General features: G+C 54.2%; 1 protein-coding gene across 5 annotated transcripts in view; it reads right to left on the minus strand.

Annotated features, from left to right (window-relative positions):
- Positions 1-22,859, minus strand: part of SH3PXD2A (SH3 and PX domains 2A) — a 244,551-nt gene that overhangs the window by 109,840 nt on the left and 111,852 nt on the right. For 3 of the 5 annotated variants that reach the window (XM_046652134.1, XM_046652133.1, XM_046652135.1), the window contains 2 exons: positions 16,566-16,642; positions 5,669-5,760 (listed from right to left, as the gene is read on the minus strand). In XM_046652134.1, the coding sequence (XP_046508090.1) occupies positions 5,669-5,760; positions 16,566-16,642 (169 nt within the window). Of the gene's footprint in view, positions 1-5,668; positions 5,761-16,565; positions 16,643-16,805; positions 16,903-17,622; positions 17,719-22,859 lie in introns of those variants that run through there. The other 2 variants (XM_046652137.1, XM_046652136.1) reach the window with 2 other exon arrangements.

The following is a 22,859-nucleotide window of genomic DNA, read 5'->3' on the forward strand; positions in this document are numbered from 1 at the left end:
GTGGTACGGCCAGTGCCACTCCCAGCAGCCAGGCTGTGCACGTCGGCGAGGGCTTCCTGGGAGAGTGTGAGGGCTGAGCACGACTCTGTCCCAGGGCGCACAGGGAGAGGGGTTGGGGAGCGCTGCAGGGAGGGAACAGCAGGGCATGGGCTGCAGGCTGGGGACAGCTGGCTGCTCTCCTGTGACGGGCACCTAAGAATAAGGGGGTGGCTGGCGAGCCAGGAGGCTGGAGAGACGGAAAGCTGGGTCACAAGCCCCCAGGGGCCGCACGGGGCTGCACCTCCCCCTGCCCTTCTCCAAGAGGAATGCACATCACTCCGGGGCCCCAGGACTCGGCTCCCAGGGGTCCCTTTCAGAACCTTTAGGTTCATTGTTTCAATTGGATACAAATTTAAACTTGAATAAAAAGAGGCGTTTGCTGGGTCATGTGGTCGACTAGGATGTGAGTCCTGCACGCCAGCCTGGGACTGCCTTGGCTCCCGTCTGCCATCACTGATACCACTTGAGAATCAGAGCAGAGGGGCCTGCTGTCTGGGGGGCTACTGTGTCTGTGGGAGCCCAGCAGCCCCCAGGGCATTCAGCAAAGCCAGGCAGAGCGTGTGGCCCCAGGACACCCAGGACACCGCGCTGGGCGGGCCATGTGCACAGCTAGGGGTCACCTTGGGGTGCTGTAGGGGTGCCAGTGTGTGGCTTCCACAAGGCCAGGCTCATCTGGTTGTCAGAGTTACCGCTCAGGATGGCCCAGGGTCCAACCCTTGAGCTCCAGGGGTGGGTCTTTATCGCCTCCCTTCAGGATTTGGTGACCAGGGCCCTCCCAACCCCATATCAGCCACACGGCTGCCCCAGCGTCCACACAGGAGAGGCTGAGAAGCAGCCTCACCAGCTTCTCTTGCCGCCAGCCTGCCCAAGTCTGGATCCTGGCCCTGCCACCTGACAGCTGGGTGACCTCAGGTGGGCAACCCCCGCTCTCTGAGCCTTGATCTCTGTAAAATCACATCAGTCTCCCCACCCTGAAAGACTACAGCGACACCTGAGGGACCTCTGTCATTCATTTGGCAGATGTCTCCCGAGGCTCCTCTGGGCTCTGGGGACACTGTGTGAACGGAACAGGGACAGGCTCCTGCTCTCCTGGAGCCACGTTCTGGTGGGAGGACTGACAACAACCAGTTACATGTGAAGAAGTGATAAGTTCCGCGAAGACAGAAGCCGGGAAAGGGAGAGCGAGCACTGGGCGATTTCACACAGGGAGCCAGGGACGGCCTCACTGAGCAGCTCCTGCGTCAAGACTGGAAGGAGGTGTGGGAACAGGCCAAGGAGCAGAGGCAGGAGCCAGTGCAAAGGCCCCAAGGCAGGAACATGGCTGGGAGGTTGGAGAAGCAGCAGGCAGGCCGTGTGGCTGGAGCAGAGCAGGCGGAGAGCAGCAGGAGGGGCCATGGCAGGGGGAGGTGGGGGGAGGCCAAGTGGGCCTAGACTCTGAGTGATGTGGGGGGCATGGAGGATTTTGAGCAGAGGAGTGACATGACCTGACATATACTTTAAATGACCATGCCTTCTGCTGTGTTGAAAATGGACCCTAGAGAGCAAGGGCCGATGCAAGCAGACCAGCCAGGAGGCCAGCATCCAGGTGAGACGTGACAGTGGCTTGGTCCGGGGGAGCAGCAGGGGAAGTGGGGAGATGTGGTCAGAGCCTGGATGTATTCTGAAGGTAGTGCCCACAGGATGTGCTGATGAGTTGGACGGAAGGGTGTGAAGGAAAGAAGTGAATCCAGAACAACGCCAGGGTCTGGGACCTGAGCCAGGGACCCTGGAGGAGCTCAGCACTGCTCACACACGGCAGCAACACGCGGTGGCCAGTGTGAGCAGAGGAGCAAGGACGGGGCACGTGAGCAACCTTCCTGGGACAGCCACATGGGGAGGCGCTCTGTGCCCGGTGCCCAAGGTATCTGTAAGGAACACCCTTTCTGTTTGGGGCCAGGGACCCAAAGCAACTGCCAGCAGTCCAAAGGGGGGCCCCGCTCTCCACTCGCGGGGTCCAGGGAGTGCCTGGGATCAAAGCCGAGTGGCTCAGGCCTGCTGTCCACCTCCCCCACCAAAGTGGGGCAGCTGCAGGCCTCGTCTTCCCTGCAAGATGTAAAGGGGCACGGTGCCCCCCCCCCCCCCCCGGCCCCTGCGGAGGCTCGAAGGCCCCTGCAGCAGCACACTTGAAAGAGGCCGGGGGTTATCTGCAAAATTCCAATTAAATCCACAGGCTTTGATAATTTGATAAGCCACTCCACCGTCGCCCCGGAGTCAAAATACGCGGTTACTCGGCTACTCGATCCCGTGTTTATGTTTCAAGAGGGAGGGGGAGGCGTATTGCAGCCTGCAAGAAGGTGCGGCGGGTGCCAGCCCTGGGCAGACAGATGGTCAGCCTGTCAGCCCAGGGTCACCTCCAGGTCTGGGCTCATTCGTGGCGAGCATAGTCTGCAGGGGAACACAGGGCTCTCTTGGCGGGTCCTGGGGGCCAAGCGGGGCCAGCGCCTGGACCAGGGAGGACAAGCCCTCATGACTGTCTGGCTGCAGCTGACCCCACTTCCTGAGCCTCAGGCCTGTCTCATGCCGGAGAGATTCCTGTTCTCAGGCCGTCTTCTGCCAGACCAGCTGTGAACCTGCCCAGGTGACCTGCACCACCTCAAGAAAAAGGCAGATGACCCTGGTTGACCAGGAGACTTGGAGGCCCTCCCTGCAAAAGGCAGGCTGTGGTCTGCAGGGTGGAGCGTGCACTGAGCCACATTCCACTCCACTCCACAACCTTCCAGGAACAAAACCGTTGAGCACTTCCTCTGTGCCCACAGCACCTGGTGGGGTTATCTCAGTACACACATAACCTCCGTGAGCCCTCGGGACCACTCTATGAGCTCCACGTTATCGCGTTTGGGGGATGGGAAAGCAGAAAGGCAGAGAGCTCCAGCAATGGTCAGAGATCACAGAGTCTTGAGTGGCAGGCCCTGACCCCAGAGCCTGGCCCCGCAAAGCCATGCCCGCTGCCTCACCAACGCACAACTCTGAGCTGGTTTCCACCATTCCTCGAGGGTCTTCTGGAGACGAGCAAAAGGCTAACCTATTGCCATTAGTGTGCAGGAGGACACGTGAGGTAGGCCTCATTTATTTAGCTGACTAGCAGAATGGGGTTTAGAGGCACGACTCCAAGGTGGGGTCAGTTGATTTTGTGGCGCCACATCTCCTCCTTCATCTACCAGCCAGGGACCCCTCTCCCCTCCTGTGGGCACATGATCACGTGTGACCCCAATGACAACCCGCCTGGGGAGGGGCATCTCTCTCCCTATAGACAGAAGGAGAACAGAAGGCTCCGAGAGGCCATCAGAGCCGGGGAGGGGCAGGGCCAGGTGTGGCCCTGGGGAGGCTCAGGAGCCATCCCCTGCCCCGGCAGAGTGAGGGTGGGAGCACTGAGATGGGACGACAGAGAGGACACACTGAGAGGTGTCAGGACCACAGTCCTGGTCCTCTACTTCTCCTCGAACCAGGGAGGCAGGCGGGAGGAGTGGAAAGGGGATGGGTCTCTGTTTGAAATCAGGAAATTCTGGGTTCAAGTGCCAGCTCTGGCTGTGAGCCTGTTTCTTTCTGGGATGTGGGGCTAAGAACACAAAACTCCTGGTACAAACCTCTCTCACGAGCCCGCCACACACGCAGTAGGTACGTGAGAGCCCTGCCCCTCCTCTGCTGAGAACACACCCCTGCATCTCATTTTGTCATCTGCAGAGCTCTTGCCCAGCCCTCATGTCATCTGAGTCTCACAGACGATCCTTGGACGGAGCAAGAGCAGGGATTAATCACTATGCCCTTGTTACAGATGGGAAAAGAGAGGCCTGGAGAAGCTCCTCGAGTGACCTGCCTTGGAGCTGTGTGGCTAGTAAGCAGAATTGGGGTGTGGACTCAAGACCAGGCATCCCATCCCCTGTGGTTTCCAACTGCTCCCCCTGTGAACCGTGTCATCAACGAGTTTCTGATGGTTGGGGGTATTTGCTTGTTTTTAAGCCTGTGGCAGTCTGCAAGGGAGATGGCCTTTGTTAGGCCACGTGAGCCTCTGAGCTGGATAATGTTTTTTCCTCCCTCAAAGGGCCCAGGACATTTTAGGCTCTTAGACTTACAGCACGGATGAAAAGAAAAGGGCCCCTTTAGGCATAAGTGCCATGTATGGGTGTGCAGGCTGTGCACTTGACAACCTCTGTGGGTACCGTTCACAGAAACTGCAGTGTGAATGAGGCCCCCGGAGCTGTGCAACGCATACCCTTGTATTCAGGCTTTCTCCTCCGCATCACCAGATGGTCCCCTGCCTCTCGCTATGTGTCCCAGACAATTCCTCCGTACTGTTCCTTCTTTCCCTCTGTAGTAATCCCATCTGCCTCTCTCTCTCCCATCCTGGGACTTTAATATTTCAGGGGAACAGAGATATGGAGGGAGGTGATCAACTAGCATCCTCTTCAAGTCCTCTCCTGTACCCAACCCTCTTCCCCTGGCTGTATTCTTCTGCTCCTCAGCTCCTGGGTAGACACTGGATTTTTCTCTTCATTGAGAACCTACTTGGAGGTGTATAGGTGAGGGAAGTGTTCTGAGCAAGAGAGGGTGGCCATAGGAGGGAAGCCCACATGACTGGGTGGGTCATCTTGACCACCGGGCCCAGAGCATCCTGCTTCCAGAGAGAAAAAAAGACCTACTTGGTTCCCCATTTCTCTCCAACCATGGAAACATCAGCCGGTCTGGGCCACTAGTAATCAGAGATTTGGGTTCAAGTCTCACGCCTTTGTCACATACCCAACGAGCTGTATGACTTCAAAAAAAATCACCTAACCTTACTGGGCCTCAGTTTCCTCCTCTGTAAACAGGGATCCTAATGTCTATCATAAAATGCTATAGGTGGAAGCCATGTGGTAAACTCTCCAGGTACAGTCATTGTTATTTTTGATGATGATCATAGAATCTGCTATAGCCTCCGAGGACTGCTGAGTCAATCAGTGGGTGAGTTTTCAGCCTGGGCAGCACCTGCCCCCCTAACCCTGCATTTCAGTTTGGAGCCTGGTACCATCAACAGTCAAGAGCAAGGACTGGTAACCCCGAAAATCTGAATTGCATGACCATTACATTTTCTGTTATCTTGTCTGCTCCTTAAAATAACCTGGTAGTGGGGCTGGCCCCGTGGCCGAGTGGTTAGGTTCGCGCGCTCTGCTTCAGTGGCCCAGGGTTTCACCAGTTCAAATCCTGGGTGCAGACATGGCACTGCTCATCAGGCCATGCTGAGGCGGCGTCCCACATGCCACAACTAGAAGGACCCACAACTAAAAATACACAACTGTGTACCGGGGGGCTTTGAGGAGAAAAAAAGGAAAAATAAAACCTTTAAAAAAAAAATAACCTGGGAGCTAGAAAGAGTTTATGTGGAAACCTGCTCCCCAAATGCAGAGACACCCTCACTTGCCAGCCCCAGGGTAAAGGAAATGAGGAGCAAGTTTTGGCAATAAGAGTCTGGGGAATAATGGTCCTGGTTTCTTTGGCCCATCTTTCCTTACCAGCTCTCCCCCTACACATGTCCCCACATCCTGGCCTCTCCATGATGGCCTCAGGTTAGCCCACACCTCCCAAGCATATGGGAGAGGCCTGAGCTACCACTCACTCTTTCGGAGGGTTGACATCCTCTGGTCTGGCCTCAAAGAACCGGAAGACTTCATCACACTGGGAAATGTGGGGAGGCAGCCGGACGAGTGCCTGAGGAGAGACAGGAAGAAAAGGCATTAGGCCTGATGAAACTGGGAACAGAAAAACCAAAAGCAGAGTCAACTTGGGCCAACAGTGATGGGCAGGCTCAAGCACTGTTCCGTGGAAGACACAGTCAACCAGCCACCCACCCATCCAACCAGACAACTGATCAATGAAATCACTACTCAGCTAACTAATGAAACAACTCTCCATCCATCCATCCATCCATCCCATCAACTAACCAACCAGCTAAGTAATCAACTAACCAACTAGTCAACTAATAATAACTAACTAATCAGTCAACCAAGCAACCTATCTACCATCCAGCCAATAATTCATCCAACCAACCAGCCAACAATTCATCCAACCAACCAGCCAACTAGCCAGTAAAACAACTAAACAATCTGCCAGTCAAACAAAAAACAGTGACCACTGAACCCTAGGTCTCAGGGCCCTCAGGACCTAGCAATTCTGCATGAATCCTGGAAGAATCCCCTCCTGCCCACAGAACGGGTCCAAGATCCTTGGCCTGACAATCTGAGGTCTTATCCTACCAGTCTGGTCTCCCAGTAGCCACACTCCAGCTGCGGCAGATATTCACAGTCCCTAAATACTGACAGCACAATTACTCATTTAACAACAAACTAAATGCTTCTACCGAGAACAGCATGGTGCTATAATGGAGTTGGATATGACCTAGGAAGATTGGGGTGGGGTGAGAGGGTGGTTAGGAAAGACTCTTTGAAGCTGAGCTCTGAAGAATGGGTAAGAATTAATCGGTCAAGGTAGGTGGAGAGATCAAGCATGGTGGTTCCAGAAGCTGACTGAGGTCGGTGTGGCCTGAGTGCCTGAGTGAGGGAGGGGGGGGCCTGGGCCTGCTTTCACAGGGCCTTACGTAGGCTAAGCGAAGACGCCTGGAAGAGCAGTAGAAGTAAAGGGCACAGAAAGACTTCTTAGAAGAGTTGGCATGAGCTAGGCTAGAGGGGTTCACAGGATCGGATGGGCGGAGAGGACAGGGATGGGGATCCTATGGGGGACAACTGTCCAGGCAGGGCTGTGGGCCAGCTGTGCGCCTGTCACCCAGGGAGGGCTGAGAGTCTGCTGCCGGAAAGTGAGGGATTAGGGTCAGACGATGGTCAGAGTTCCTGCTGCACACCGACACGTACCCACACCTTGCAGCCTGGGGCACATGGGACCCTGGACCTGGCCCAGTCTAACATGGAGGAGCGGGTGTGTGGCTGAGGCCAGGAGAAGGGAGCTCTCAAAGGGAACTCTGTGAACCCTGCTCTCTAGTATGGAGAGAAAACACTGGAATGATCCTTTGGTCCAAACAGACAGGAGAGGCCACTGCTAAAGCAGGGCTGAGGAACAGGGCCAAGAGAACTCTGGGCTGCAGCCAGAAGGAAGAGGAAACCCTGGGACTGTGGGGATGTGAGGAGCCACCGATAAGGAGGCTCCAGGTCAGTGGTCAGCTGGACAGGAGGCTGTCACATGCCCGTGCCTCCCCAGGCCCCTTCACCGGGGGCTGCTTCAGGCACCATGACCCGGTCCGGTGGCTCCAATGTGCCAGGTGTGCTGGGGCCTCCGTGGGTGCAGTCCCTGGGAACCTCATGACCAGATCACGTTACAGATGAAGACCCTGCTAGATGGTAAGCTCCACATGGGCAGGGACTTTCATCTGTCAACTCCTGTGTCCCCAGATCCTAGAAGGGTCCCTGGCACAGAGCAGACACTCAATGAGCATTTGTTCACATGAACAAATAAATGCATGAATAAGGGTTTGGCTGTGCAAAGCCCAATATCCAACAGTAGTGGGACAGGATAATGGGGCAAAAACAGCACACGTGGTCTTAGGTTGTACTGACAAAGTACAGTGTTGAGGAAGAGGGAAGTGACAGTTTACTTCTTCTCTGAGCTGGTCAGGTAGCAATTCAAGTATGGCATCGAGCACTAGGCAACGTACCCTGATGGCCTTCTTGATGCCAAACCCACACCTGGGCAAGACGAGACAAGCCCCGACCAGCACAGGAAAGACAACACTGCACTCCCAGCTGTTCCTCCCAGAGCTGGGCTTTCTGGGGCTCTCTAACAGATTACATCCACACGAATAGCCAGGAAACAAAGAGGGGAGATTAACTTGTGAGGAGAGCCACCACGTGTCAGGCTCCACCCTGGGCTCCTTGACTCTTCAATCACCCCGCAAACGGGGAGCTCTCATCATGAGCAGGACAGGGGCTGTGCCCTAGTGTTACAGGGATGAGCCAGACACGGCCCCCACCCTGAAAGAGCTCACCTGAACACGTGTCACCCCATTTTGTCCTGGAGGTAGACACGGTTGCCTCCATCTACAATGAGGATCCTGAGGCTGCTGGGGGATGAACCACAATAAAGTAAGTGGCAGAATGAAGCCCAGTGTTCAGAAAGTAGGATGGGTGGAACCTGCCCCAAAGTGCTTGAGTTTTTGCTTAACAGACGTCGGGGGTGCTGTTTGCTCCCCCAGAGAGGGTAGAAGGAAAAGAAAAACTGCGGAAGGAGAGACAGAGAAATGGAGGGGGAGAGAGACACAGAGAGAGACCAAGACAGAGAGATGGAGGGGGCGAGACAGAGACTGAGAGAGACAGAGACAAAGAAACAGATATACAGGGGCTGGCCTGGTGGCCCAGCAAAGTTTGCACATTCTGCTTCTCTGCAGCCCGGGGTTCACCGGTTTGGATCCTGGGTGCAGACATGGCACTCCTTGGCAAGACATGCTCCGGCAGGCGTCCCACATATAAAATAGAGGAAGATGGGCACAGATGTTAGCTCAGGGCCAGTCTTCCTCAGCAAAAAGAGGAGGATTGGCAGCAGTTAGCTCAGGGCTAATCTTCCTCAAAAAAAGAAAAAGAGGGGCCGGCTCCGTGGCCGAGTGGTTAAGTTCGCGCGCTCCGCTGCGGTGGCCCAGGGTTCGGAACCTGGGCGCGGACATGGCACCGCTCGTTAGGCCATGTTGAGGCAGCGTCCCACATCCCACAACTAGAAGGACAAGCAACTAAGATAAACAACTGTGTACGGGGTGGGGGGCGTGGTTTGGGGCGATAAAGCAGAAAAAAAAAAAGAAAAAAAAAGAAACAGATATACAGAGAGATGAAGAGAGACAGAAGGATGCAGGGAGGGAAACAGAGACAGAGGCAGAAAGAGAAGTGGAAATCAGGCACGTGCAGGGCAGGGGCTCCTGGTGGGCAGCAGGAAGGTTCAGGAGGAAGCACTAATGGGCCAGGATGGGCAGGAGGCAGGAGGGAACCATCACCAGGGCCCCAGGCTGTGTGCAGAGTTGCTGCCAGGGTCACCCCCCTGAAAGGGGTTGGGGGAGGGAGGCAGGCCAGGTTTCCAGTCGGCCCAGAGCGCTCACGCCCTCCCAGCTCAGCACACTGCCACCCGCCCCGGCGCAGACGCCGGCCGGCCACGGCTCATACAGCACCAGCGGCGAACACAGGGGCCCTTCATGCCGACAGAGACCGGCCTTCTGGGGGCAGAGGACGCGTGGGCTGTGAGAGCCTCAGACAAAGAGGCCTTTGGTTGAACCACCGTGGCATCTTTCTTTAATGAGGAGCCCCGAGGAGAGCCGCATCGAGGGCTAGACCCGATTTCAGGCTGACAAGAGGCTCTCAGCTCAGAGCAGCTTCCACCAGAGCTGCCGCCAAGCCCCGCTCTGGCCAAAATCATTTGGCAGGAGAGCCAGGTGCCAAGCAGTCAGTCCCCGAGGCCTGCGCTGGCGACGGCTGCCAGAGCTGGGGAACCCCTAGACCCGGCCTTTCTGAGAGGAGCAGGTGGGGGCCAACACATGGGCATTTTCAGGGGCACCACCCACCGGCTCAGGCCTAAAATTCTGCCATTGGACATTCATGATACATGCCGTGGGGTGGTTAAGTCAGGGCCTCGGGGCCGGCAGACGTGGGTTAAGTCCTGCCTCTACCACTCACAGGCTGTGTGACGCTGAACGCATTATTTGTACTCTCTGAGCTCAGTACAGTGGATTGGATATGGCACCTGCCAGTTAGAAGGTTAAGTGAGGTCATGAATATGAGGAGCCTAGCACAGTGCCTGGCCCTGAGTAAACACGCAGTCCATTTCAGTTGTGACACTATTGTCTTCCTTGTCACTATTCTTTAGGTGAAAGCCGCGATGCAGACTACAAAGAACACTGGAATGGGAGTCACGAGACCTCAATTCCAGTTCCAATTCTGCTGTTAGAGACTTGCTGTGTGACTTTGGGCAGCTCACTTACCTCTCTGGTTGTTTCTTCTAGGATAAAACAGACTAACTCTGGAATCGCAAACTATCTCATGGAACACTTGTTTGATGAGGGAAAATGAGTTCTCTGGGCACATGCGAAATGGTGCCTTGGTGGTCCCCATCTTGGAGATCACCACGTTCTTTACCACAGTAAAGGCTCTGAGAAGTCTTGCAGGAAAGAAACCTGGAAAGCTTTGTTTAGGCCAGCAATTATTAACAATAATGACATCCTGGGGGACTGAATCATTTAATCATCACATTAACTCTGATGGGTATGACTATGATTTCAATTTTACAGAAGAAGAAACTAAAGCACAGAGAGGCTAAGTAATTTCCCAAGGCCACACAGCCAGTAAGTAGCAAGATTTTGAATCTGCCCATCTGAGTTTGGAGCCTACGCTCTGCCTCATCTACCAGTCTATACTGCCTCCAGCATTGCCCACAGGTCTCTGACCGTGGAGCTGGTTTTCCTATCGACAGCCCCTAGAACACAGCTGGGACAAATCCAGGCTGGAGACAACCTGATTTCTTCCGGGTCTGACAGTCGGTGGCTCCAGGACTGTAAGCAGCACCATTATCAGTGAATTCAGTGTCTGATCTATCATCACCGTGACTGAGCCTTTCTAATAAGCCTCTGACTCCGGTGAGGTCGGAGGGTCCTGAAGGTCCGAGGTGGGAGAACAGCTGGAATGGGCATGACCTCACAGCCCTCAGCATCCAGCGAGGGGCCACTGCCCCGTGGGGTGCCTAGAGCACGCAGGCCCTGCGGAATGTCTGCTGAGCTGACTTCAGTCCCTTCCAACCCTGCCACTCATGGTCTAGGGGGCTGGTGAGCTGGCTGAGAGCAGATCTGGAGAAACAGGGCAAGGGAGTGGGCTGGGGGCAGTGGGTGCCGGGGGAGACTGCGAACGAGGCACTGAAGAGCTATCCAGGTTTTTGACTGCCCTCAGCTAGTCCTTCCAGTGTCCCCTTTCCCAGTGCTAAACTGCTCCGAGGGCTCCAGCTGGTGGCCCCCGCAAGAGCATTATCGGGGGGCCAGGGACACGGGCCACCACTTGGTACCGCATCATCGTTCCAGGTGGTGCAGATCTAGATAAGGCAGAGGGTGGCAGTGCCTCTAGAGCTCCACCCAGATACAGCAGGACAAGCCTGGTGCTTCAAGCGCACCTGCCAGGGAGGGCGTCCCAGGCCGACCGCTCAGACCTCCTGCTTCGAAACGACCCCCCTCCACAAAGCCCACCACCCTGGGTAATGTCGGTCCCGGGACAGAAAGCAAAGTTCTGCATTTGGCAAAGCAACCGTGGGCATCCTGCTCTTTCCATGGGGTCGAACATTTTCTTATTTTTAGCAGTATCATTTTGGTTTCTAATCCATGGAAATCTCAAAGGTAAAAACCCAGCTACTCTGGGGGGACTGGGGGTGCAGCCCGGGGGCTGGAGTCCTGTCCGTCTGGTCCCCTATTCTCAGCCCCCATCTGCTGATGCTGCCTGGCCTGTTCCTCCTAGGTCACCACCTTTAATAGGAAGCTGGGGGTCACCGAAATTCTGTAAATCAGATTATTTCAAACATATGAGTTCTCTTTTTGAAGGATGTAAGCAGCAAATCTTTTTGAAATGGAAATAGTGTCTAATGCGAGGTTGCAGCTTAAGCCATTTCACAAGGGATCCTAGTACCTCGGGGCCTTGGGGGCATGTCACCTTCCTCAGAGGTTTCTTCTGCTTGTGTGTGATCTTTGCATCCTGTCCTCAGATACTGGCTGGACACCCACGAGGGGCCAGGCTCTCTGCTTGTTAGTGAAGACACAAAGATAACACACGTGGTCCTCAAGGATCTCCTGGTCTGGAGAAGACGGACACACAGAAATTACCCTCCTGTGCAGGGCAAGTGTGCTGCGTGGAGGCATGCGCAGAGTTTTCTGGGGAGAGAGGAGCAGGCATGGTCAGCTTTCCCCGGGGAGTCAGGGAACTTCGGGGAGGGGCACTATGGGAGCTGAATGCATCCCAGGAAAGGGACCAGCACAGGCCAAGGGGCGTAAGCCTAAGGCAGTCTGGCTAGTTGGGAACTTTCCCCGGGGAGTCAGGACACTTCGGGGAGGGGCACTATGGGAGCTGAATGCATCCCAGGAAAGGGACCAGCACAGGCCAAGGGGTGGAAGCCTAAGGCAGTCTGGCTAGTTGGGAACAGCTGCGTTCCCGGTGGACTGGACTGCAGGGCGTGGAGGAGGGGGTGGAAGCTGAGGCGGAGCAGCATGTGGAACCACACCCCAGGGTGTCCAGCTGAGCGGCTCGGAGGTTCTGGTGGGCAGTGGGGCTCCTCTGAGGGCCTTAAAGGAGAAAGGCTCCTCTGAGTTGCCCAGGCTGGCAACTCCTTTTCCTGTCTGGACCAGAGGAGACGGAGAGATTCTACCACTGGGTTCCCCAGAGTCCAGACCACTCGGGAGGCATGAACGGACCAGTCTTGGCTCTCTGCCTCAGTCTCCCCCATCAGCAACACTCCGGGCCCACACCCACCTTTCAAACGAGGGCCACAACAAAGCTACTCTCCCTGTATCCAGGATGGAGCATGCCACGGACCCCTGGAACTCCTGGCAGGAATCTGTTTCAGTTGCAACATGAAACTTTCTCTTTAATAAAGTGAGAGCCAATGATGGGCCGTGGTGAAAAATCCCCATGGTGGGAGAGAGAATACCTGGGACTAAGAACCACCACAAGTAAGAGCCTCAGTTTTCGAATCGAGGAAGTGGGGATAAAAATGAATGAGTCCGGGAGAAGGGGAGGGCTGGGTAGGGAGACCCTTACCCCTCCAGGGCTGACCCCCTTGTGGGGCTTGGAGTCCCTCCCCCAGTCCAGTCCAACTATAGCCAATCCCTCATCCCTCCCACCAAGAAAGCCATTGACCCCAAAAGCAAGTCTATCCTGGACAGAATAATAGAAGCAAGCTCAGCTTTTTGGGCAGCAAAAAATTGTAGTCGCACCCACCAGGAAAATGAGACCCACATAAACGTCATCGACATGGCCAAGGGCAGGTTGATCAATCTCAAACACTCTCTCACTGCCCCCGACCCAGGGTATTTATTTTATCCCCTAGACAAACACCACAAACATGTGTTTCACACGCAGGAAGAGGGTAAATGGAGTCACTTACAAAACTGTTACCTGAGCCCCTCAAGCATAGCACACGCTTGTTAGTGAGATGAAAGTCCTCAACTTGTCGAGGCCACAGAACCATTAAATATTAACCACATAACCATGCTGCCCGTTAAATTAATTTATGGAGTTAAAGAAATGCCTTTGGAACCCTTCTTGATAGACACGCGGCCCTCAAGTGCCACATAAAACCATCACCCGGCTGGTGCTCGGTAAATTTTCCGTGACATTCATCCAATCTGCTCCATATATGTTTAAAGTTAATACTGAGATTTGGGCTGTGAAACCGCCATTAGGCAGAGGGACTGGCTGGCCGGCAAGGGCGGCGAGCCCAAAGTCTGGGGAGGTCCACGGCACGGTCAGACTTTCCACGTCTGAGTCCTGGCAGAGGTGCGGGCTGCTCTGTGCGCAGAGCCAGCTGCAGACTTTTGGGTGCGTGTGAATCCCCGGCAAATCCCAGACCTGGAGCCCACGTTGTCTGGCAGGTCCAAGGAAGGAGATGTTGGCCAGCCAAGCAGAGCTGCATGCAGAATACTGGAAATAAAAACCCCAGAGTTTCTAAGCAGTGTGTCCGAGGAGAGGCATGGACAAGGGAAGGGCTGGCCATGGGATGGACGGCACAGGGCACTGACCATGGAATTCGCTGTGGAGGGAAGTGACGCTGAGTGAATTGTTGGATCCCGAGTGGCCATAGATTGGACTGTCAGGTGGCAGAGCTGTGAAGCACAACGCCGGATGGCAGTGACCGGGGGCTGCTGCTGGCTTATCCCTAATGACCATTCCAAGGTCATTCCAAGGTCTCAGACAATCAGACCACAGATCCCAGCTTTCTAGTTCAGCAGCATTAAAGGTCACTTCTGCACCGCCTCGCCCCACACCATTCTCAGAGTAAATTCCCACCTGTGGGCCGGCTGGCTGCTGGGTGAACCCACGACACGGCTCTTTGTTGCCCAGCTCTGAGCAGCTCTTGTCTGCACTAACCAGGTTAGGAGCCCCTCCTCTTGCAGACTCCACTTAAATGGCTTCCCCAGCCACCAGCAGCATCCCCAGAGCCCCTTGAGTCTCATCCTGACTCGGGAGTCCTGTTCAAAGCCTGACCCCAGCAGATAAGATGCTATCGGCTTTCTCCTACAGATGATGGAGGAGACGGCATTTCCACAGCGCCCGCCTACAGATGCCTCGGGCTCCAGCAGCTCAGGAGGGCCGAGGCTGAATCTGAGCCATAAATCCCAGCTGGAAGAGCCCGCCGCCCGCCCTTTGCCCCCTCCCCCATTAGCTTTGCCCATTTATTTAACTTCCTGGGAAAGATATAAAGAGAAAGAAAGGCTCAGGCTGCAGCCATCAATTTAACTGGAAACAGCAAATGCCCTTTAAAGAGGAAGATGAATACTGATCTGAAGAAGACGAGCTTGTAGCTTAAGGGTATTCATCATCGGGGCATCCTTTCAGGTTAAGGCAGAAAATGTGACCGAGTATAACCTGCACAGACGCGAAATTCAAACTTGGCTTAATGGAGAGTATACAAGAGCGCTTATCTCCCTAACACCAGTTAATAAATTTAGCAACTTGGTTCTTATCTAAACATTTTTATTGCCAAACATAGTGATTCAGAATTATAAAATATTAGTGCAGAAAGGGACCTTACGGCAACAACTCCATGTAGAGACGGAGCATTTCAGAAGTTACAAACACTGTGATGTACATTCTCCCACTCAACCCCCTTCATGAACCCCATGAGATAGTTGTTTTTACCTCTTTGGGTTTTTTCTTTCTTGTGAGGAAGACTGGCCCTGAGCTAACATCTGTTGCCAGTCTTCCTCTTTTTGCCTGGGGAAGACTGTCCCTGAGCTAACATCTGTGCCAATCTTCCTCCACTTTGTACGTGGGATGCCACCACAGCATGGCTTGGTGTGTAGGTCTGTGCCTGGGATCTGAACCCCTGAACCCTAGGCCGCCGAAGCAGAGTACGGCAACCCAACCACTAGGCCACTGGGCTGGCTCCTACCTCCGTTTTACAGAGGAAGAAACTGGGGCTCAGAGAGGTAAAGTAACTTGCTCAAGGTCACACAGCTAGTAAGTGGGGCACTGGGATTTGGCCTCAGCTCTTCTCACTCTAATACCAGTATTTGCAACAAAACATTATCCCACATGTGCCTCTCCTCAAGATTCTTGAGTCAGGGGCCGTCCCCATGGGCAAGTGGTTAAGTTTGCACACTCTGCTTTGGTGAGAGGATCCTGGGCATGGACATAGCACCACTCATCAGGCCATGCTGAGGCGGCGTCCCACAGACTACAACCAGAAGGACCTCGTACTAGAATAGACAACTACCTATTAGGGGGCTTTGGGAAGAAGAAGAAGAAAAAAAAAGATTGGCAACAGATGTTAGCTCAGGTGCCAATCTTTAAAAAAACAAAAGATTCTTGAGTCAGACTCCACACTAGGTTTCATTTAACTAAGAAATTCCATCTCTATTAAAGCCAGTGGGGCCCAGTGGTAACATTAAATTGTTTACGTTTTGAAATAACAACAATGAAAAGCTAGCGCCTACTGAATGCTTCCTCCACACCAGACATTGTGCTGTTGCCTTACGGGTGTCAGTTCATTTCACTCTCCCGACTACCTTCTGTGGAGGGCTGTTCTCCTGCCTACCGTACAGATGTGGAAACTGAGGCTCCTGGAAGTTAAGTAACTTGCTCATGTTCATGAAGCTCATCAGGGGTTCAAACCCAGGTGGTCTGGTCATCTGAAGGCCATGTGCTAAGGCCACTGCAGTGGGAGCCTCGCTGCAGGGGTCCTGGACTCTGATCGAAGTAGAAAGATAAATGGGCTCTGCCTCACAAGACTGCCCTCACTCTCCCGTCTGCTTTTGGCGTTGGCTGTTTTAATGTGTGTGTCTGTGTGAGCATCTGTATCTAGAAAGATGGGTCCATGAACATCTGCTTCTATCAAGACTTCTGTGAATAAACAAATATGCATTTTGGATGTTACCGAACTCAGAACTGATGCCAACAACGTCCCAAAAGGAATTCAAAGAAAGAGTTCTTCTATGTCCAGCAAAATGCCACCTACAAGCTCCTTTCAGCAGGAGGCCCCTTCACTTAGCGCCCGAGCCCGCGGAGGTGACTTAAAGGAGTGTTTGGAAATATGGACACGTCTTGAAAGGAACAGAGGCTCAGCTGGGAGCCCGAGGCCTTCATGTCCCAGAGAGTGGCCCAGTCACGGGGTGACCCCTCCCCAAGGGACACCCACACCCATTCCTCTGGCCAGGAAACGCCAGGCCTCGGGAGGCCTCTGCTAAACCACAGCCAAGACTTTTGTACAGACAGCCTTCCTTCTCAGCTGGACAGACTCTCCGGCAGATGGGCTGCCCACCCCACCCTCAGACATGCCCTTACCCGGCAGTACTCGTCGATGGGCTTCAGCCTTTTCACAGCTACATCCCGGATGTGGCTTCTCCGGAAGAGGATCTTGCCTGGAAGAGAGACGTTCATGAGCCGGTGATTCCAGTAAAGCTGCCATAGCGACCAGGGACCCTACCTGCTCATTCTCCTCTCCCTTGGCTTCTCAGCATCTTAGCTGCCCACCACCTGCCACCATCCCTGCCTGTTGTCAAGGAAACAAGGAGGAGTGGTCACCTGTCCCAGAGGGCAGGAGGGACCCAAGGCTGAGGGCCCAGGACTTCTCCGGCAGCTGAGGAGCCCTGGAGGCTGCCATCTTGGTCAAGTCACCTTGTCTGGTCTAACGGCAGGATCCATGCCCCAATGTGGGCGCGGCTCCCAAGTGACCTCGCAAACGAATGCAAAGGATGGCCCAACCCACACGCTGTTTTGTTTTCAGGCCCATCCCTCCTTGAGAAATCAGCATTCACTCCTACTAGCTGGGCAGGAATTCCTATTCTTAGCTTAGGTGGGTGGCTATTTCCAGGGCGGGCACAAATCAATGCCAAGGGGAGAGCCACTGCCCCAGCCTGACTGTTCTCCAGCCTCTCTGTACACACAGCCTCCAGCCGTAGGGGTGCAGCGGGGCTGGTCTGCCCCTCTACAAGAATAGGCAAAGCTTATAGGAAATGCCAGCCCCTCAAACCTTCCCAGCAGGCTCTTCCGAGATGGCCAAATTCAATTACAACAAATAGATCAATGCATAGTCCTTTTACAGTTGGTTAAATTTAGAATCTGAACACCTTGGTCTGACATTCAAGGCCTAACACAGCTGGCATTTCTGTGCCCAGTGGCTGTCAAGGTCTAGGGCAATGCCCCCTCTCAGAAGGCCTTGCTTGACTGGCTGAGCTGGGAGTAACCTCCCTCTTTGCAGAACATCCATACGCTTTGTCTGTTCCTAAGGTGCTCTCCACATCCTGCTGTGTATTACAGATATCTGAGTGCCTCCTTTCACCAGGGACCCATCTGACTCATCTCAGGGCCCACGGAGCCCGGCACATGGTGAAGTGCTCACCCCGTAGCTGTAACAGGCATCTGTTGTCCAAGTCAGCCGGATTTCCCTCTGCAGAACTCCCCTCCTCCATCCCAGTCCTTGTGGTTCAGATGGAGCTAACCACACCCCCTGGCAACAAGGGTAGGCACATGACCCAGCCTAGCCAACCAGAGATGGGCAGAGACCTGATCTAGGCCAATGAGGCTTCAGACTCCCATTGAGACTTCAGCTGGCACCTCCTTTCTCCCACAGTTGCTAAGCTCCAGGATGAAAGCCTGGAACTTTTAGTGGCTATCTTCATTATTGTCTGAGAAGGAAACAGACTGAGACAAAAGATCTGTGTCCAGCACTAGGTAGGTGCTCAATATAAATGTTTCTTGAATGATTAAACAGCAGAGTCAAGAGACGGTGAAGGGCTGATTCCTTTGATGTCATTTGAGCAGCTGGATATAGCTTTTCCTGAATGCAGAGTCTACCGGGTACTTTTCACTTGCATAAAACAATAAAATTATTTTTAATTTAAACTAGTTGGAGATGGATTTTCATAATTTGCATTAAAGGGGTCCTCACTGAGGTGATCCCCATTGCCTGTGAACAAATATGTAGACTGCATGTTCATCCACTTACGCTTCCTCAGTCACGGTCAAGTCAAGTACTACCATGGCCTTGGTTTAGGCTGTTTCCCCAGAAGCAGACCCAGAGACAAGGAGTTGAGTGCACGTTGTTTATTTGGGAGGTGATGCTGGAAAATATCAGTAGAGGAGCGGGAAGTATGATCAGGTCAGTTAATCACTGTGGCAGCAGAGCTCAGTTCTGCTGGGGACTCTGGGAGATGATGCAGAACACAGCTCAGAGGCACCCTGACCAAGGGCGAGGAGCCTTGGGTATGTATCACCAACTCCCTGCTTGTGTCGAGCTTCTGAGAGCATTAACTCGGGTGCTTCTGGCCGAGTGTGCTCCCGGGGCCAGAACAAAGCCCCAGGTGTGCCCCCCAGAAGCTTGTGGCAGGTGAATGGTGAATGGTGAGGGGACCTGGGGGCACTGAAAGCAGCTGCTTCAGCATCCGACTTCCCCATCACCACAGGTCCTGGTCACCAGCCCTGCTCCAGTCAGACAGTGGGACATCTAACTCATCACGTGGAGTGTGGCTTCTTTCCACCCGTGCCTCTCATCTCTGCACAGACGGCGTGACCCAGAGCCCATGGTCTGCAGCGCCTGCCTCCCCATGTGCCACACGCTCCACTGGGCACAAGGTCTGCGTAGAGCAGCCGCCCCGTACGTACTTGCTGGTCCATTCACTTTCCTCTCCCAGCCTCTCCCTCCCGCTCTCCCTGAAGCCAGGCAGAGGGGCAATCTCCTGTCAGAAGGATGACACTGTGCAGACGGGACGATGTCATCAAGATAAACCGGCTCCACCACGCGTTCCTTTGGAAAGGAGATAAAACATGATTTATCAAGACACTGGAGCCGGCTGCTTTTTCCTTGAGGGGAGCTGTCACGGATTTGGTATTCCTGGCCTCTGCCTCCTACCCTTTTTTGGTTGCCTGTCACTTTGCTGCCTGCGTGCCGAGGGCACATGTGTGCTGCCGTGGGGACGGCGTGTAAAAATAAACTCATGGTGCGAGGAGGCCACCCTCAGGACCGACAAGATGACGGGCAGCCCTGGGCTGGGGGGCTGAGCCTTCCGCCTGAGCCAGTGACAGCAGGAGCTGGAGGTCACCCAGGTGCAGTGACGCCAGCGCTCGAGAGGTGTCTCACAGGACCCTGCAGGACTCGTCGAAGACGCAGAGGAAACCAAAGGAGAGACCACAGGAGGGCCGGGGCCCACAGGCCTGGCTCAGCCACGCACTCCTTTTGAAAGGAGATAAAACACGATTTATCCATTCTCCAAAAATAGCATTCCTGCTCTTTCTCACCGTGTTGGAGGACAAAAAGGAAAGGAGGGAGATGGGGAGACAAATAGGGTCCCCCTCCCAGGCCTCCAACTCAAGGCTGGCCACACCTCTGACTGAATAGGGTGTCCCTGAGACGAGATGAGATAGAGATATAGAGATAGATAGAGATAGACATAGAGATAGAGATGAGATAGAGATAGAGATAGAGATAAGACAGGACCTGATCCAGCTGCAGAGATAGAACTAGTGAAAAACAAATAGTTAAGGAACAATGAAGGCCTCCATAAGGTGCAGAAGGTTTGAGAAAGGAGGGATGGGGGTGGGGAGGTGGGAGGGCTCTGCCTGGCTCCTCACCCACAGGGGCATGGGACCCCCACCTTGCCCCCTTGAGCCCACCCTCTGCAGCTGAGGCCACTACGCCACTGGGCTGGCCCTTCCGTCTACTCCCCAGGCTCGTGGGCCTGTGGCTCAGGTGCAGTCAGAGGAGCATTTCTGTACCAGCCCTTTCCCGGCTGAGTGTTTGGAATCCCAACAGGGCTTCTCTCCTTCCCGCTGAAATCCCGACAGGAGTCCGGCTTTCTCTTCCCGGGGCTTTGGCGCAGGCGGTGGGGGGAGGCGGGGAGGGGAGGGAAGATCTGGAAGGGATTCTACGGTCTTGACTTCTCTGTTAGGAATCCAAACCGCACTCGGAAAGCCAAACCGGTGACCGTATTAAAAGGGAGAGAAAAAACGAGGAGGAGGAAAAGCCCCATTAAGGAAGCCGAGACCACAGGGCATTAAAGACCTCTTGTAAATGTAATTCAGCCCGTTTACAGGGAGGCCAGCCTCCTGCCAGAGTCTCAAAGCCAGGCAGATGCTGCCCCAGAAATATGATGAGTAGACACACGGGGCACGACACAGACCTTAGGCTGAACTCATCCTGAGAGCGGGGAAGAGAGCCCGACAGGGTCGGAGCACATAAGCGAAGATGGTGCCCCTCTGCCTGGGCTGAGAAGGTGGGACCAGCAGAAGGAGCAGGGGCCTCGGCAGGACATCTGGGTTCAAGTCCAGCCTGGGCCACAGGCTGGCTGTATGACCTTGAAGCAGGTCCCTCCTCCACTGGGGCCTCTGCATTCTCATCCGCAGACTGGAGGGTGGGGGCTCCACGACTGCTCCCCGAGAAGTCCCAAGACTTATGTAGTGGGGGTGGTGGAATCGAGAGGAGCAGACGAGAAGCAAGTAATAGCTTGGTGGTAACAGCTCAGTGCTTACTACGTGCCAGGCTCATGCTGAGAGCTGTTCATTGGGTTCTCTTGCTTAATGCTCACAACTTGGAAGCAAGTACTTTTAAAATCCCCACTTTGCCCAGGAGGAGATGGTGGCTCAGAGAGGTTGAAGGACTTGTCCAAAGTCACACAGCTATTAGGTGGCTGAGTTGGGATTTCAACCCAGGGTGTCAGAGCTCAGAGAGTGAGGAGGAGAGAGACGGCAACAAATCCAGAGTTCTTTGGGCTCGAATCATGTAAGGCCTTGGGAGCCATGGTGAGGACTTAGGATTTTACTGTGTGTGATGGGTGCATTATTTATGTCTTCTCCATGCCAGGTCCTGTGCTGAGGGCTGGGGAACAGCCACTCTGGGGGCTGACTGAGAACCAAGCAATAACCGTGGAGGGTGATGAAATGATGCGTGACCCCTCCCCGGGTCTCAAGTGAATGAATGACGACTGAGTGAATGGGTGAATGAGAGTGAAAGAATGAATGGACCAAGGAAGCAGGGAAGGAGAGGTGACCCAGTGTCTAGCGGGCTTTGGGGAGAAAGAGCTCCTTGTACTTTAATGGACCCTTCATGTCCCCACCCCACCCCCACGCTGGCTGGGCAGGTGCCAGCCCTGCAGGACCACGGGGATGCTCACCTTCACAAGTTGGTGGGCATCACCTGGGGAAGGGAGGTCCATCTCTGCCCCACCCCCCGATCTGGCCTGACCTTCTCACTGTGAGTGTCCACTCTGGGCCAGGACACACAGGCAGGGCACTGACTCAGGAAGGTCCCCATGCTTAGGTGGCACAGTGTTTCTCCCTCCCACTCAGGATATCAGGCGCTTAATGAGCATCTGAGTGGCACCCGATGGGTCTTAGTAGTTGGCATTTGCTTCTAGAGAATGATTTCAAGAACGTGAGAGATGAGGACTTGGCTCCTTCTTACCGATAGAGAGAAGCAGATAAAGAAAAGACAGAAGCTTCGGAGGGCAGTTAAACCCCTAGGCCAGCCACAGCCTCCAGGGTCCTCCTTGTGAAATGAGGAATCCACAGGTGATTCCTTGAGCAGGAGTCAGGGGTCCAGGGACCGAGAAGGGCAGAAACACCAGACACAGCACCATTGGCCAGGGAGCCCCCAACTGAGCCGTGAAGAGTCTGTAGGAACTCCACAAACTACGCTGGCGCCCACTGTACAGAGCATTAAGAGGGCACTGGCAAAAGGGGTGATAGGCGAGGGCTAGCCTCGGAACCTCTTTTGGTTTGTCTCGGTTGATCTATTCTTGGCAGCCTCTCCTCTTCAAGATTCACAGCATATATGTGTGCATGTTCACATCCTCCTATAACTCCCTCTTCCTTGCCTTTTCTGCCACCTGGAATGCCATTCACCCGTCCATCTTTCCATCGCTCCATCACTGTCTTTTTTTTTTTCTGCTTTTTCTCCCCAAATCCCCCCAGTACATAGTTGTATATTTTTTCAGTCGTGAGTCCTTCTAGTTGTGGCTTTTGGGACGCCGCCTCAGCGTGGTCTGACAAGTAGTTCCATGTCTGCGCCCAGGACCCAAACCAGCGAAACCCTGGGCCGCCGAAGCAGAGCGCAAGAACTTAACCACTTGGCCACAGGCCCAGCCCCCATCCATCACTGTCTTGATCGAGGGTTTGCTCCAAGTGCTGAGAACACTGCAGTGAACAAGACGGATCGGGGCCCTGCTCTCCAGGTCTTTACTTTCTAATTAGGGAGGGGATGTGCATGGGAGGGATACAGGATACAATTTGCATATCTAGCAAGCAGTTTGGTTACACATACATGTCTTCTCCCACCTCTATAAAGAGAATAAAACAGGGTAATAGGAAGGGGCGTGCCTGGGAAGGGGGAGAATTCAGCTGGTGGTCAGGGAAGTTTCTCTGATTTCAGTAGAGACTTTGAGGAGAAGGAGCCAGCCGTGCAAAGCTCTGGAGCAAGAGGACTCGGCCAGAGGCAACCACAGAACAGAGCTGGAAGACGGAAGAGAGGCTGTGTAGGAGTCTCGTAGCCACAGAAAAGAGTCTGATTTTCTTCTAAGTGCCCTTGGGCCTCCCCCTGCATCCTAAGGCACGGTTTCCCCATCCTAAGACCTTTTCCATGAAGCC

Source organism: Equus quagga, chromosome 2 (genome assembly GCF_021613505.1).
Source record: "Equus quagga isolate Etosha38 chromosome 2, UCLA_HA_Equagga_1.0, whole genome shotgun sequence".
In the NCBI taxonomy this organism is placed as follows: domain Eukaryota; kingdom Metazoa; phylum Chordata; class Mammalia; order Perissodactyla; family Equidae; genus Equus; species Equus quagga.